This window comes from Meleagris gallopavo, chromosome Z (assembly GCF_905368555.1).
Source record: "Meleagris gallopavo chromosome Z, MGAL_WU_HG_1.1, whole genome shotgun sequence".
In the NCBI taxonomy this organism is placed as follows: domain Eukaryota; kingdom Metazoa; phylum Chordata; class Aves; order Galliformes; family Phasianidae; genus Meleagris; species Meleagris gallopavo.
In genome coordinates, this window is record NC_139435.1 from 36,650,099 (window position 1) to 36,667,130 (window position 17,032).

The window sequence follows — 17,032 nt, forward strand, 5'->3', positions numbered from 1 at the left end:
TACCACTCTACTGCTGTGGAACAAAGTCAGCCCTCATTATGATCCCGAATTTCTTCATAGGCTTCCATAATGAGTTCAATGTTTCACCATCTTTCTAATTTCAATGAAGCCACACAAACAGAGGAATTACACCAAACAAGCATTTGAAAAATCAAGCATACATTACAAATTGTATATCATAATCTATTCTCAGATGCAGACCCAATTCTAACTGAGGACTTCTCCCAAACAAGAATTAAAAGGATAAAATCTTGTAAAGAGATTACTCCTCCAGGAAAGGATAGTATTATGGGACAGACTTAAATAAAAGTAAGTTTTTTCTTTCAAGATTTCACTACTACCTTAGATAAAAGATTGCACTTTAAGATAAAATCAGGAAACAACATACGAAACAATTGTTAAACATTTCTTATAGCTATCCAAATAGAGTAAATTGATTTTCTTTTTCCATATTTAACAGCTGTCAAAGTAGGATTTGCAAAGAGGAATTGAAATGAATGGCAAGTAACCAAAAACTTACTGTCAGTTCCCTCTGCATCTCTCAACCTGTGTAAAAGTAAACATTTGATATTTTATATCAAAGTTCCTGTCTTTGAACTAATACTGCTACATATAAAGAAAGATGATTTATATGAAAACAAAAAGTTCATGTAATTTACAATGTAGGATCAACATTAGCATCTGATCACCTTCAATCACATACAAAATTTTTCGAACGATGTGAATCAATGCTGAGATGTACTCAGAGCAACATATGCCATTGCCATTGCTTGCAGAAAAACAGACTTTTTTAACTGATGGTCCTTTGGATTAGCAAGGCTGCAATCTTTGTTACAGAACACTGTGGATGTGATTTGTGTAACACACCAATGAAGACAACAGACAAAGCAACAGAATCAGGCTACTCAAAAGTCTGTAAATCCTGCTGGTAAGTATATGGTTTGGCTACTGCCCATGAATGACTGGCTTAAAAGAAAAAAACAAAGACATAGAATCTATCGAACAAAAAACAATTCCTAAAAACATTCAAAATACTTAGAAAAACAGTATAATTTTAATAAATATAACTGAAGCTTATTAACTACTGAAAACTCATAAAATCAAGCTAAATATTTTGTAAATATGCAGGCTCAATAAAAGAGAGATTAATCATGAACGAAGAGATTTCAGGAGCTGCTAGGATTTAAATTATTGACAAATAAACATGCAATTTTCATAGCAATATCACGTGCAATTTTTCATGCTTACTAGATTGGCTAGTTAAAGACACTACAGTAATCTCAGAGACTGAATGAGAAAATTTATTGTTTCTAGAATACAAAGGTATGTCCATTCCATCTAAAACTATACTCTTTCTTTGAATGGATTTCTTTACCTTCATTAACAAGCCTTCACTTAAAGAAACTAAAACAGATTGAATTGCCTTAACTCTTCATTTCACATCAGTTTCTCATCTTAAGTATGAGTGGAAGTCTGTACAAGAGTACAGAATTCTCTTTCTAAATATGTGATAAATATCTTAATATATTAGTAATACGTACAAGGAGTTCCTGCTCAGATTATTTCTATGGATGCTTCCAGACATGCTGTTACACAAATCCTATAAAGAAGAAAGATATTTTTACTGGTAAAATCAGTACATCACTGTCACATATACACTGATATACCTTGCAGATTGTTTGCAGATGAAAAAATCTTTTAAAAAACAGAAAAATTCACACACACACCTCTGCTTTGCTTCCTACTACCCATCAGGAAGGATTTGTGAACAACAACAATTTAATGAGTAAAGTTGAGAGGAATCACTTTAAGGAAAATTAATTAATTAAAAATATATCTTAACCCAAAATGAAGAGATAGATGCAGCAATATCATAACATCTCAGTGACGTACATATATAATCTCATAACCCAGAAAGTACGTAAGAGGAGGCACAGAGATGAAGCAGCATTGGAGACTGTGCCTTAAGTGAATAAATAATTTGAAATTAATGTTCTTGAAGTGACTAGTTCCAGCCTAATTCTGATCCCACTGTAACCAATGAAATTTTTTCTGAGGGCTTTAAAAATCCCACCCTTGAATTTTACCCAAGAAAGCATAATACAAATTTCGAAGCATTAGATAACAATGTCCCTTCACAGTTTCCCTGACTGTACCTTTATTTTGCTTGTCTGATTCTCTGTTTCACATTCTAAAGATTTATTGATTTAGTCTCCAAACTCAAGTTTTACAGAATACACAATCAGCAAATTTATTTCTACTTTTATCTCTAACTCATACACAAGGAACTGCTGTTTGTTTGTTTATTTATTTTTTAATTATGATTCAAGCTCTATTCCCAGGAATTTGGGATTCAAATTTTATACCACTCAGAATATCAGATCTGAAATTATTCCCATTCTCATTTTAAAAAGGCAATTCACACTACTTACAGTGAAAAATAAGCTAAACTTTTAGATATAATTGTTTTAATAACTGAGTACTGTAAGTAAAACAGGCGTGAATGGATGCTGTTGAAAAGGAAGAGGAAAAGACTACTTCACAGTTCTTTTTCTCAATTATTTCTTATTAAATTCCTTTCATACCTTTGAGATAACCCTGCACAACATAGTAAAAGATAAATTTTCTTCCATTAGCCACACCTTTTAAAAACAGATACAAATTCCTATAATCCAGCTACCTGACTAGACATGAAAATTGTTCTAGCTTGACTAAAGTCAGTGGACATTTGTTGATTTACATAGACAGAAGTTAGTTATGTTACAGAATTGCAAATTAATTCTGATAAAATATGAGATACAATGTTTATAAGCCACAGGTTATATATAATCCAACCTTTGCAATTATTATAAATATTTAACTCAGTTTTCAAGAAACAGCTTTCTTCATATGATAAAGAGCAATGTAGCTAACTTTCCAGAAATCATTTCATTGTACTGACCAATTCCACTCACAGGTTCAAGACCAAGTTCTGTACTCATTCACTGCCTAGTGAGACACCAACACACACTTCATTTCTGACCACTTTCTTCATACTCAAACCACTCTTTGATTCAATAATTTAATATCCTACTTCAATAATATTCAACAGACTGTCTGCAGCTCTCAAATTATTTATTTCCTTGCACATATGCACTGTGCCAACATACAAGAAAGTTTCTCATGTCTAAAGATGCATTTCATGACAAAGGACCTACAGTGGCAAGCCCTTGGAGGTCTGTACTACTACCCTAGGCTCTAAACAGAAAACAGCTATGGACTAGGATGTATAATCTTAGGTCTTACCTCTCGAGAATGCCTCAGGTAATCACAGAATGGTATGGTATCCCTATGGATGTCTTGATTTTTCATTTTCTGGTGCATGTAACTGAGATATTCCAAACCTAGCCGAAAAAGCAGGTATCAGCTATTTCCAGAGTGTGAATGAATAGCTCTAAAGCTACAAACATATGCAGTGCTATAAAATAAACACCTACATACCATATTGCCCTAGCACCTATAAAAGCAATAGTAGAATTTCATAGGGTGTTTCCATTCTCTCTTAGACTTCAGAAGAGTGCAGCCCTTCTCAGGCCATGCTGTGCTGAGTCACAGCATTCCCTTATGTCTCTCCCAGCAGCCTGCAGGATAGAACTAGAGAGCTGCACACTGCAAAGCTTAAAGATAAAATAGTCTATGCAAGGATTTCTTTGAATGAAAGAGCTGGAGAACTCTAAAAGAAGAAGAATGCCATTCCCTTTTCATTTCAGTAGAAATGATGAAGAATTCATTTATTCACTTTAGAGGATGTGTTTCAGAGCAATAAGTAATGAATAATGCATCCAGAGAATCTGCCAACAGATACAGTATCACAGAACTGCTTGTGAGTGTATATGCCCTGAAAAATTCACCAGAGTTTATTTTCACCGTAAACCAGAATGCCATTTCAGAAGACACTACAGGAAAGGAGACAAGGATATCATTCTCCCTGCTTCCCACTTATTCCTGGGAATTACATTAGTACTTTACTATTTCCCACACAGGAAAGGTAACATCCCAAGAAAGACACAGCTGACCTTTCATCCCTTTTTTCTCTGACATTGCATAATAAATAACAAGTCATGCATTCTGAAATCTATTTCTAATTCTGTAAAAATCATGCTAGGAGATAAATGCAGAGGATAACACTTCGAGTTTGTGAATTTTTATTTACTGCTTCTTTTTCAATGCTGTCGTGAATTTTACTGTCTACAAGCATCACATACTTAGCTGACTGAAATTAGACACAGTGAGCCAGTTCTTCCTGTGTTTTTCTTCTCCATCCCAGAGACCAATCTCTGTAGGCTCTGAGCTTACTTGGGTGTTCTGGGAACAACCATCCACTCTAATCACCTGGCAAGACACAGACAAAACAAAATTTGATTTATAGAACGACTATCACCTCTGCCTTCCTTCTGATAGTTGTGCTATGACACAGACTTTCACAGCATTACTGAAATGCCAGTGACTGAACTGGCTCCCAACTGACAAAAGTTTTCCCATATTTGTTAGAAGCTGCAGAAGTTACATTGCTTTTGTTGAGTAAATATTAGTTGTATTGTAGGTTTTTAAAACAAAGTCCCTCAGAACACCTTAAGAGACAATTAGGTCTCAAAGTTCAAGTCTCAGATCGGTTGCTCATTTGAGCATCTCATGTGAACAAATCAGTCTTCATCTTTTGTTTCCTTAAATAGGAATAACTCTTTTCAGATTATACTTTTAATCTAAATATACATACAGTTATGAAGGTTGTCCCATAACTACGACACAGTCAATTTGCAATCTACTATGTGCTATATGGTTGATGGATTCAGAGAAAACACTGTAGGACCTTTATACACAACTGAGAACAATTGCAGGTCAGTAGAATACAGACACCACTTCTTCAGTCTGCTCTAGATCATGGGAATCCTCCCCAAGTGATTCCGTCAGCTAGAGTGCAAAGGATAATTCCTCTCTGTGTGAAAAAACTCTTGATCCACTATTGGCAAAATCTACAAGTTTAATCACTTTTAAAACTGAAATTCCACACATTCTAACAAAAGGGAGATTAAATCAACACCAGACCAAAAAAAAAAAAAAAGGAATTCCCACTTTCTGTGCAGCATTTCCACCATACATTACACCAAAACATTTTCAGTTCACCTATATTTAGTCCTACATTACAGAACTGCTGTTACTGAGTGAAAAAGACAATTATGAGATATGTGCTTCTCTTCCATCTACACATACCGGCACCTGAAGGGGTTTTTGATCCTTCTTTTCTCTCCCAGACTTTCTGTCTCTGTTTTGTTGTTTTGCTTTTGTTTCCTCACTGTGGTGTAGCTCACAAGATGGTAAAGACTCTGTGGGAAAGAATCAAAAAAACATTAAGCTACAGAGCTTTTGTTTACAAAGAGACGATCTGATAAGACTGAGAGTTGGCAGATCTCCAAAGCAAGCTGAGAAAGACTTGTGACACCCTAAGATAATACCCACAAAATTTATGCAGTTCGGTGCAAAGACGGTCACCATCATAAGACAGAAAACAGCAAATGTTGTCTATAACCTCATAGTGTTTATACTTAGAAATCTGCTATATCTAAGCTGTTAGTAAGAAAACTTGGCTGTGGACAGGGAGGATTTTAAACCTGCTGTAAGAAAATTCATTCTCAAGAAAACCTTATGACTTACGATGTCAACACATCTCTAATGGATTCTGTAATTTCTTTTGTTTTCTGTAATTCTTAGATTGCTTCACCAGGGCAGGAAACTACCCTAGAGCCAGTACAGATCCTCTGACACTGCAACTGAGTAGCCAAAGCTGTGAGATGCAAAGAATCTGGGTGGGACTGTTTTGTGGCTGACACCATGATGTTGCCCAGCTCAGATACCAGGCACAATTTAGAACTCCCCCACAGCAGTGATTCCCAGCACAAAGTAAGTGAAGCAGTAACTGTCTGCTTACTACCCTCAGCTGTGCTGACGTGCCAAAGAGACACTTTTTAATAATGTCTTGAGTTTCTCAACAAAAGATACTGTAGAGGTACAGCATTTTATTATTACCACCTATGGCCTTGCAGGTTTTCACTCTCCTCTCTTTTTTAGGGGATGGTAAGCTCTTGCAGAAACTCCATTGCCTCCAGAGTGGGCTGATCCAGGAGGTGCTGTGTTTCAGTTTATTCTCAGAGACGACAATGCTGTGCCGTGAGCTGTTGGAGTTACAGGAGAAAGACTTGGATTCTTTTATCTGTATGTGTGTGGGAGGTCTATTTGTACAACTACAGTCACAGTTAAAAGTGGAATGTATGCACAGGTCCTTCTTCTGTTTCTCCCTTGAGCTGAAAATCCCTTTTTCATCACCTTCAGAGAATCCCCAGTTCACATAACCACCTTCAGTTTCTTCCATGTCATCACAGTAGGGTGCTGCATTTTCTCTGACTTCAAGTGATTTCTGGACACTGAGAGAATGATCAGCATCTGTGGCATTAGTCTTTTTTGAAGGCAGGTGAATAATAAAGTCTCTCTGACTCCATTGATAATCTTCTGGCTCCTTTTCAACAAGGCTGATGCTCTGCAGGTTTTGCTGCACAGCAATGCTGCTTTGCAGTCCATCATCGAATATGTCTTCCCTGTACTTGGTAGGAGTGCTCGAAAAGGACAAGTTTAAGGTGATGGTGTCAGAAAAAGGTGCCCGCTGGTGATCAGGAGGAACTAGCAAAAATTGTCCATATCTGGGGGATGACTTAGCCTCAGAGGACACACCTGAAGTAAATGTGTCATCGCTTTCTATTTCTATCTTCTGAGAACTGTCTTCTACCAGCTTGTCACTCTCAGTCCTCAGTATGTGGTCTGTACATTCTGATGGCCACTGACTCCTCACCAAACTCCGTAAGAGTGAGGGTGGCATGCTGTAGTAGTGATACTTCTTGTCATACAAACATTCTAGACTGCTCAGGGTCTTGGAATAGAGCACATTGTTCCAACTGTGCGGCAGCTTTCTACAGGACCTATGTTTTTTGTCAGCCAGTAACGCTTCTTCCACCTGCAGTGTGTCTACAGCTGAAAGCACTTTCAGGATGTCTACTGTCAAAGCAGACAGGTCTTGCAAATGTCCCAGCTGACTGTCCAAGGAGAGCAAAGATTCCTTGATATAAAATACCTTCTCATACACTTCTTTTAATTGCAGAAACATCTCCTCCACCCTAGATGGAAAAAGAAATGATACTTAAAATATCTTAACTTCAGGTTACCAGATGATTAGCACATTAACACATTTTTAAAAATCGGTATTTAAAACAGTCTTTAGTATTTTTTACAGTGACTTCAATTCCCATGAAGATGTGTATTTGGCAACCCACTAGAGGCTTGAAACATGCCATTCAGTTTACTGAGCCAAAACTCAGTGACTGTTAAGAAAGTAAGCTTTTTGCTCAGGAAGTATCTATTAAAAAATATCACTTTTCTACTAATCTCCATTTCATGATACAGAACCACTAAGTCATGGACAAGAGGTCAAAGCTTTAGAAATGCTGCATTGTAAGTGTAAATGCTGCAAAAATAAATATAAAATCAGTACAGTATTTCTTGTCAGTCAGTTATCTTTCTACACTCCTGTGCAAACATGAGAAGGATAAAGCTTCATGCTACGGATACTATACAGGTACTGTTCCATTTCTCAAATACTGTAAACTGCTAGGAAAATGGTCTTCTCAACAACTTGTACAGCCTTTTGGAACATATTTTGTACATTTGATTATATCACTTATCTTAATGAAAAAGTCAGCTGAAAAAGAAGCAAAGCCTTTTTAATGGTCTTCAGATTTCCAGTGAACCAAATAAGAACTTCTTGGCCTGAAACAGTATCTTTTTAACCATTCATTATCTTTACATATGTTAAAAATACTCTCTCTGGTACTCTGTCATTAAGACGGCGACGAACCAGCTCCGGGCAATAAGCAAAAGGAGTTTTTCTTTGTCACTGAATAACTAGGAGATGCAGTATTCAACCAAAAGCTGAATAAAATTTATTACCAAATTTTCAAAATGTTTCACTGGCTTATATGAATTTCCTGTATAAAAATTATGCAATGTTATGAAATATGTTTTAACCTGGCATTAAAAAAAATCCCATTATAGTTATCCACTAAAAGAAATCTTGCTATAATTGATTCTGCAGCTTTTGAACAAAAGTATTTTATTTCTTTTACAGGGCACATTCATTTTTTGGACATGCTTTATCTTGGTATGCAAAAAATAAAATCTTGAACAGGTAAACATTAAGGAGCTATCTTTCTCTAGGCAAGACAAATTTATTACATCAGATCTGTATTGTCATTCAGTAAGACTTTCCATATTGCCAGTTTGCTTATTTCTTCCCATTAAACTTATTGTAAGCTGTACCATTGATTTCAGTAGAAAGCTAAATTAGACCCATACTGGGAGTTTTGAAATCCTATTGATAGTTGCATATTGATATTTTACAAAGACGGTAAATTGCTGATAATGATACAGTGATTTTATTTTATTTCTGTAAACAGAAGTTATATTTAATTGAAAACAATACTCTCACAACATTCTTATACTATTAAGGCTTTAAATAAAAATATGTATTGCATATCATATTCTGCTACAACCTCGTCATGTCACATTGCCTGCAAAAGTGGAAATGCATAACACCATACTGCACCCTTGCTTATCTTTAAGGTCAACCAGGGGATCAGGCCCAGTCAGCATGGGTTTACGAATGGTAGATTCTGTCTGACAAACCTGATTTCATTCTATGACAAGGTGACCCGCTTAGTGGATGAGGGTCAGGCTGTCGATGTGGTCTACCTGAACTTCAGTAAGGCCTTTGACACTGTCCCCCCTAACATTCTCGTGGAGAAGCTGGCTGCCCATGGCCTGAATGGGTGTACGCTCTGCTGGGTGAAGCACTGGCTGGATGGCCGGGCCCAAAGGGTCGTGGTCAGTGGAGTTGGATCTAGTTGGCGGCTGATCATGAGCGGTGTCCCCCAAGGCTCAATACCGGGCCCGCTTCTGTTTAACATCTTCATTGATGATCTTGATGAGGGGATTGAGTGCACCCTCAGTAAGTTTGCAGATGACACCAAGCTGGGAGGGAGTGTTGATCTGCCAGAGGGGAGAAGGGCACTGCAGAGGGACCTGGACAGACTGGATCGATGGGCCAAGGTTAACGGCATGAGTTTCAGTAGGGCCAAGTGTTGGGTCCTGCATTTTGGTCACAACAACCCTACAGGCAACCCTACAAGCTTGGGGAGGTGCGGCTGGAAAGCTGCCTGATAGAAAGGAACCTTGATGTTCTGATGGACAGTCGGCTGAACACGAGCCAGCAGTGTGCTAGTGGCCAAGAAGGCCAATGGCATCCTGGCTTGTATCAGGAATGGTGTGGTGAGCAGGATTAGGGAAGTCATTATGCCCCTCTACTCGGCATTGGTGAGGCCTCACCTCAAGTACTATGTTCAGTTTTGGGCACCTCAGTACAGAAAGGATGTGGAGGTACTGGAGCAGGTCCAGAGAAGAGCAACGAGGCTAGTGAAGGGCTTGGAAAATCAGCCCAATGAGGAGAGGCTGAGGGAGCTGGGGCTGTTTAGTCTGGGCAAGAGGTGGCTGAAGGGAGACTTTATTTCTCTCTTCCAGTACCTGAAAGGTGCTTACAGTGAGAGTGGGGTAGGTCTCCTCTCACTGCTGACAGGTGACAAGACGAGGGGAAATGGCCTCAAATTGCGCCAAGGTAAGTTTAGGTTGGACGTTAGGAAACACTTCTTTACAGAAAGGGTGGTTAAACATTGGAATAGGCTCCCCAGGGAGGGGGTTGAGTCACCGTCCCTGGACGTGTTTAAGAGCCGTTTGGATGTGGTGCTCAGAGATATGATTTAGCAGAGGGTTGTTAGAGTTACGATACTATGGTTAGGCTGCGGTTGGACTTGATGATCCTCGAGGTCCCTTCCAACCTGAGTAATTCTATGATTCTATGATTTCCAGGTTTTGATAGCAGAGGGGCTGCAATAATGGCCTGTGAGCAGAGACCAGAGCAGCCCCATGTCAGATCAGAGCCTGCTTTGGCTCCGAGAGCAGAGTGAAGAAAGGGAAAAACTGCTATGTCACAGTGGTCACGAGTGAGAAACATCCCTGCAGCTGCCAAGATTAGTGCAGGAGGGTAGGAAGTACTCCAGATCCCAGAGCAGATGCTCCCTACAGCCTAGGAGAGGCCCATAGAGGAGCAGGCTGTCCCTCTGCAGCCCAGGGGTACCATGTGGAGCAGATCTCCACGTGCAGCCATGGAAGAGTCCACATGCAGAAGTGGGAGAGGCTTGAAGGAAGGGGAGCCCCCTCAGCAGCAGCCCCAGGCAGAGCTGCAGCACATGTGGAGCAGGAGGGCTGGGGAAACAGCCACTTCCTGTGCTGGAGCAATCCACTCCTAAACGATAGGTCCCACAGTACAGAGCCATGCTGGAGCAGTGCTCAGAGAGCTGTAGCCTGTGGGAAGCCGATCTGGAAGACAGCATCTAGTGGGAGAGACCCACACAGAGCAGGGGAAGGGAATGACTATGAGGGAGTGGTAGATGAAGAACTGCTATGGAATCACAACAGCCTCTATACCCCTTCTCTGTGTGGAAAAGGAAGTAGAAGATAGTGGATGTGGGAGGAGATATTTTTAGTTTGATTTTAGTTTCTCTCTGCTTTAGTCTGTTAGTAATAGGCAATAAATTATATTAATCACTCTACGCTGAGTCTGTTTTGCCCATAATGGTAACTTGTGTGCAATCTCTCTGTCCTTATCACGAGCCCTTTTTTATCGTGCTTTCTCCCCTCATTCCTTTGAGGAGGGGAAGTGGTTAGAGAGAGGTGTGGTGTTCAGCTGCCAGTCAGTATGAAACCACCCAAGTCTCTTAAAGCACCTGCACACTCTACAGATATTCAGAGATACAATTCTGCCAGCAAGGCTTCGCAGCCAGGCCCGCCATTTGGTTGAAATAGAAAAGTTACATTTCTATCAAATTAGCAGGACCTACACATGCCTCTTATTTAATAATGGCCATAACTACTAAAAAAGCATTAGAGGTCTTTTTATAGAACAAATGCATACAAAGAGCACAAATGTATAGCAAAACATACCTCTCTGTCGTCACACGGATCTTTTCACTGTCACTGGAACTCAAGCTTTCATGCTTCTCATGAAAGTACTTTTCCACACATTGTTCCTCAAAGTCATGGAGTTTCTTCAACTCATCATCACTCAGGTACAGCTCTAAATAAAGAAGTAGAAGTTGGTAAGAAGTGTGCTGACAAATGCAACTGTTTATAAGTGTCCACGAGAATAAGAAAACTGTCAAAATAGGTTTCCTTCTCCTCCTTTGTCAACAGACCTAATTCCATGAAATTTGGGATTATGTAAAAAAGTTCAAACATGCCAAATACACAAAAATGTGGTTTTCATCTTCTCTTAGGCAGGGAACAAAACCCCACTGACAAGAATTCCACTGTATTGCCTTTTAAAGACTCACCATTACATACTGACTGTTCACAAACATTTACTTTCTCCCAGACTCACAAAACTTATATAGAGTTTGTATATAAGACCTATGAAGATATTACTGCAATTTGGTCCAGACACTCATTAAGCAGAGTACCTTTGACAAGGTACTTTTCAGATATTTAGTCAAAGCTATGAAGGCTTTTTTCACTTAATTGCTTTACATTTTCATAGGCATAAAATATCAAGCAAGACCACTGACAGAAAAAAAAAACACATTCAAAAGTTTTAAACTCCACAGTTTAGACTGCTCATAATGCTATTATTCACTTTCTCTCAGAAATCTTATATAGACACCAAGTAAGATTTCTGAGAGAATTATAAGTCCGTATGAAGAAATGCATATGAAAGAAAGCTACTTCTCTGATACAAATTCCACATATTCCAAGTTTCTTTTTACTTTTCTTTTTAAACACCAGAGTTCCCACTGTGCTTGCAAGAAATTATCTATGCCAAGCAACATGACTGTGTTTCTAACAGGTGCATACAGCTGTAACAAACAGCATCCCAGGGGAGCACCACACCATGTCTGAGTGACACTGAATCATCTGCTAAGCTCCTTTTGCCTCAGACATCTTTGTAACCTTGCTTCAAAGATTTCACTTTCTCTATGTGGAATTTTCATTGATTTTCCACAGGGTGGCACTGGATCCTCATTGCTAAAAGCAATTGTTTAATCACACCAAAAATTTAAGTACAAGAAACTTCTCAATATACGGGCATATAGAAAAGGAACACAAGAGCATATAAATGGGGAAAAAAAACACTTTCTTAGAAAAGTGTAGGCAACGTATGAACTCTCTTCTATCTCAGGACTTTTGAATGTGCTAAGCAGTCTTAGAGTTTTCCTGATGCCTAATGTACCTTGCAAGCAAGAAACTTGCTGTGCTCTGAGAGTAACTTACACTACACATGCATATAAAAAGAGCAGTGATACTTAAAAGGCAAGCTGATGCATTTATCCATGAAGAAGAAGCTGAGCCTAGGAGCAGCAGTAAAGCTGCTTCAGCATTGATTAGTTAAGGTCATTTTTGAAACCTGTAAAGCTGTAAATTTTGAAATCTGTGTGTGGCAGATACAATGAGAGTTTCATGCTCAGTAGAGAAAATCAGGCCCAAAAAGGGTATGAACAGATCATTTATTAGGTATCAAGAATGTTCTCTGCAGCATAAAGTGCAAAGCTGTGTATATGCACAAACATTCTCTTTTTTTTTTTTTTTTTTTAAATTTGATTACAGCTGCCACCTTCTCCACCTTCTCATTCCCTCGCTTGTCCATCCATTCATCAAGCCCCACTGCTGAATACTTGTTTCCCATGTTGACACTCTGTAATCTCTTTCCTTGATGACTATGTCTGCTCCTGGCAGAGCTTCTAGATACAGTGGGACAAAAGGAGCCAACTTTGCCATCAGGAGGCTTTAGGAAGGACCTGGTTAAGAGAAGTCCAGGTTGGGAAAGATGAAGGAGACAAGGTGCAGTGGTGAGCCAATGCACAAAGAGACTGGAAGGTAGTGAGGAGATCGAACAATTCTGCGCTGTCTCCCAACATCCTCTGTCCTCAGGCTCAGCAACTTTCTCAGATTCCATATTAACTCTCCATTTCCTACCATAGGAGGCAAAAACTGTGAAGTACTGCACGGGTTCTTGTCCTGGACATTATTCTTCGTGTTGCTATCCACTGCTATAAACTGATATTGACACACTAACAACCAGGCTGAAACATAACATAAATATAACGTAGCATAATTATATTATTGTGCATGATTGAAGATCTAGCAAGCTGAAGTTTCATCTATTAACCCTGTTTATCCAAAGACTCAAATAATCTAGAAGGATTTTTCCCTTATTTCTCCTTTACTTTTGCAGTAAGTGTAACAATAAGTTTTGTTACACGATACAGAAATATGTCCTCAAATGTCAGGTATCACATCCCCAGTTGCTGCCATGGAAGTCAAGAACGGATTCTGCATATATGCAATGTACTCCATAAGAAGTCAAGGACACGAGTCACTTGCTGAAGCATCTTTTATGAGCTGCTAGCACCTCTCACTTCAAAATACTCTGAACTAACTTAAATACGTGATTCTCATTACAAAAGGAATTGAGAGCAGGAGTCTCATCCCACTCGGTGGCATTTCACTTAAACTTTACTTTATGAACCACAAGCCCCAGCTACCTAAGCTCCAAAAAAGAAAGTGTAAAAACTTAACAGTATATGGAGGATACATGGGGAAGAAGTCATTGAATGTTATCAGAAGAATAAATACAAGATAATCAAAAGTATTTGTAACTTTGGGCAGTTAAAAAGGAATTGATAGTCTTTTTAGAATAAATGTGCAAAAATGTAGGCTTCCAGTATTGTTTCTTAAAAATGGCATCATTCTATACTACTGAAAAAGTCAGCATCATGTCACCTCTAAGTTGTGATATATCTGTGTCGTTCCAGAAGGATACATCTACAATATCTTCTTGCCAGTTATAGGCCAGTTGCAATGAAAATAGACTGAGCACAATGAAGGTTAAAACTGACAGTCAGAGCTGACTAAGTTCTTCACTGTTACTATCTATATTACATCTTAACCGATGCACTATAAGTGAGCAAAGCAAAAGCCAAATAAAAAGCAACAAATTCCCCTAGTCATTTTTTTTTCTATAAGCCCTCTCACAGGTACACTAAATTCTGGTTTGCAAATGAAAACAGCTGCTGGCCTGGAAAATCTCTTTCTTGAAAAACTGAGCTATGAAGTGATGTGAGGCTGGCAAATATTCTTAATAAGCTATTTCTGCTGGCCCTTTGATTAGCTCTGCTTACTCAGTCCAACATCACCTTCCTCTTGATCAAACTCATTCGAGGGTTGATGGCGGAAGATGCGGTTTATCAGAAGTCCAACGTGGCTCAGGAGAATGAAAGGTGGAGGCAGCCAGGGCTTCTCATGATAGGTCATAATGTAGCGGTACCGGTTGTACTTCCAGAGCTTGTTCGATATGGATTTCAAATCATAATAAACATTACTGAGAAGACATAAAGGGGTAAGGAAGGTAAAACATTCCTGTGAGGACTCTTCTGAATACAGCACAAGATGCCTGTCTAAAGATCTGACGTGACACAAAAGAAAAGTCCCATTCCTCCAGTGAAGTAAATCAGCTTAACAACTTTCATTTAACAAAGCAGCAGCATGTGCCTGCAGCTACAGCACAGAGAATGAGATCTTCAAATCTGCCTAACAAACTGGGAGATCCAATTCCCATTTACATTAATAGTAACTGGGCAAAAAAATATCCCTAAAGTGTCTTTCAAATCTCAACCAGATTATTTAAACTGTAATACATAGCCATTATGGGAATACAACATTGTCTGCCTCCTTGGACTGGATTAAGTACATGAATCAAGCTAAGGGAAAAGTGTTAACAACATTTCCGCTGCCTTTTCGGGGCACTACTCCTACAGCAAAATATGTGCTTTTAGAGGCAGCTACATAAGCAATTCTTCTGTGGGGTACTCTTTGGAGTCATGATATTACTAAATATGGCTCTTCTGTTGCACAAAGCATTCTCTGCACTATGACTGATCCAAGTAAAGGAAAACAACTTCATGGCCTCTGGCACTTCAATTTCAGTTGCACAGTCAAACTAAACACTCAACATGTTTTCACAAAAACATCAGCTTTGCTTTTGGGAGCATAATTAAATATATTGCTCATACTCATTTTTGGTCCCACTTCTGGAACAATCAAATCACTAAGCAGAAGGTTTAAAATATCATCATTGCTAACGGTTTAAATCTAGAAATAATTCAAATTACAATTCCACATCAGTGTATTAAAGAAAAAAATTAATGCCTTGCCACAATTTCAAGAAAGGGATTTCTAATTGGAAGTGGGAATAGAATTAGTTCTGATCATTCAGTTTTCCTGAATATTAATCACTACATTTCTAGTTTAGAAATTTTTTCAACCTACAGCTGACTTCCCCAAAAATGCTATAATTCTAGAAAAGAAAAAATTAACTACTTGGGTTACAGTGTTCTTTATTAATATTGACACAGAACTTGAACCACTTCAATGGTTTCCTTGCTAAAACTCAAAAGGTTAGAATCACTATAAAGACATTAATAAAAGCCTCCTAATCTGGCAGCAGATATTAAAAAACAGTTCAATACACTATAGTTAGATTTCAGTTCTAGACCACAGAAAATTGCATGGAACAGGAATTTTCAAACTTCTTAAAGGAAGAGCGTGCTCCTCCAAGGTTGTTACTCCCTTCCCTTGTTATCTGCTAATTTACATCTTGTGCTACCTTGTGATAAACATTATATAGGCTGTCAGTGCAACAAATACAATTTCTAAGAACAAAGGACAAATTATTTCAGACCTGAATTAAAGTTGCTTATTTGCCAAGTAGAGTTGTCCACTGTCAGATTCTGTTCAAACGATAAAACAGTCAACACAGAAATGTTGGCAGAAGTCTATTATTTGTCTTTGTTTGGTTCGGGTGGGATTTTTTGGTTGGTCTTTTGTTGTTTTTTGTTTTGTTTTGTGTTTTCAGTAATATAGCAGGGTACCTACTTAAAGAAAGCAATCAGTAAGTTGACCATGATGATGTACTGCACAAAGAGGTAGACAGCTTGAAGGAACGGTGTGAGGAAGGAGCCAGGAGGACAGTCTTGATTGGTTTCGCAGACTGAAAGGGAAGGACATACAGCATTAGCAAGGAAATCAAAGCAGAGCACAGCAGAGACATATGCCGCTCATTTGCCTCAGCAAAAAACAGTTTGTCCTTGGTAACTTCCATAAATATACATTGTTAAAAGTCTACCTCCACATAAGGAAGATAGGAGACCTCTTCATGATCCTACTGCATCATAGCTTATGCTGTAATTTAGAAGCTCTAGACGCCATTTCATAAATACCAGTTATTATACCAGACACCACGACCTTTTGATAAGGGGGAAGATAGTATAACTGCAGTATATTTGAGAGATGGTAAACATGTAAACTGAAACTGACCCTTAAAATAACTAGTCTTTAAAGCAAGTCACAAAGCTTTCACTGACTGTGTGGAAAAAATACAGCTGCAAGACTGCTTTATCATTACTGAAGTATTAATCCTTTACAGCCTCAGTAAGACCAAATTAATTCTGTGCAAACGTACACGTGGCTATGGATATTTTTGATATATTACAGAAACTAAGAGATCCCTCCTGATTTTTCTTTCAAACTGTCAAAATAAAAGTTTTTCAATGTTTAGAATGTTTTAATCAAATTAACCTCTGACAAAGTTTAAAAACACGTTTATAACACAGCAGCTCTAAACTCAGGAGATACTTCACAACATACAGGTTCATTAGAAAAATTATCTCTGAAATTTCAAACTTCAAAAAGCATAGCATTACAAAGTGATTAAATGAATTAAATAGTGAAAATTAGTGGTATACTTTTATTAAAAGTATTCTGACTTATACAACCAAGACACATATCT

At 38.4% G+C, this 17,032-nt stretch overlaps 1 protein-coding gene across 11 annotated transcripts in view; it reads right to left on the bottom strand.

Moving 5' to 3' along the window:
- Positions 1 to 17,032, bottom strand: part of TRPM6 (transient receptor potential cation channel subfamily M member 6) — a 94,768-nt gene that overhangs the window by 19,965 nt on the left and 57,771 nt on the right. For 8 of the 11 annotated variants that reach the window (XM_085213008.1, XM_085213006.1, XM_085213004.1 and 5 more), the window contains 9 exons: positions 16,120 to 16,234; positions 14,367 to 14,566; positions 11,137 to 11,269; positions 6,064 to 7,202; positions 5,251 to 5,363; positions 4,245 to 4,371; positions 3,286 to 3,383; positions 1,542 to 1,600; positions 521 to 546 (listed from right to left, as the gene is read on the bottom strand). In XM_085213008.1, coding sequence (XP_085069134.1) covers positions 521 to 546; positions 1,542 to 1,600; positions 3,286 to 3,383; positions 4,245 to 4,371; positions 5,251 to 5,363; positions 6,064 to 7,202; positions 11,137 to 11,269; positions 14,367 to 14,566; positions 16,120 to 16,234 — 2,010 coding nt within the window. Of the gene's footprint in view, positions 1 to 520; positions 547 to 1,541; positions 1,601 to 3,285; positions 3,384 to 4,244; positions 4,372 to 5,250; positions 5,364 to 6,063; positions 7,203 to 11,136; positions 11,270 to 14,366; positions 14,567 to 16,119; positions 16,235 to 17,032 lie in introns of those variants that run through there. The other 3 variants (XM_085213003.1, XM_085213002.1, XR_014880368.1) reach the window with 3 other exon arrangements.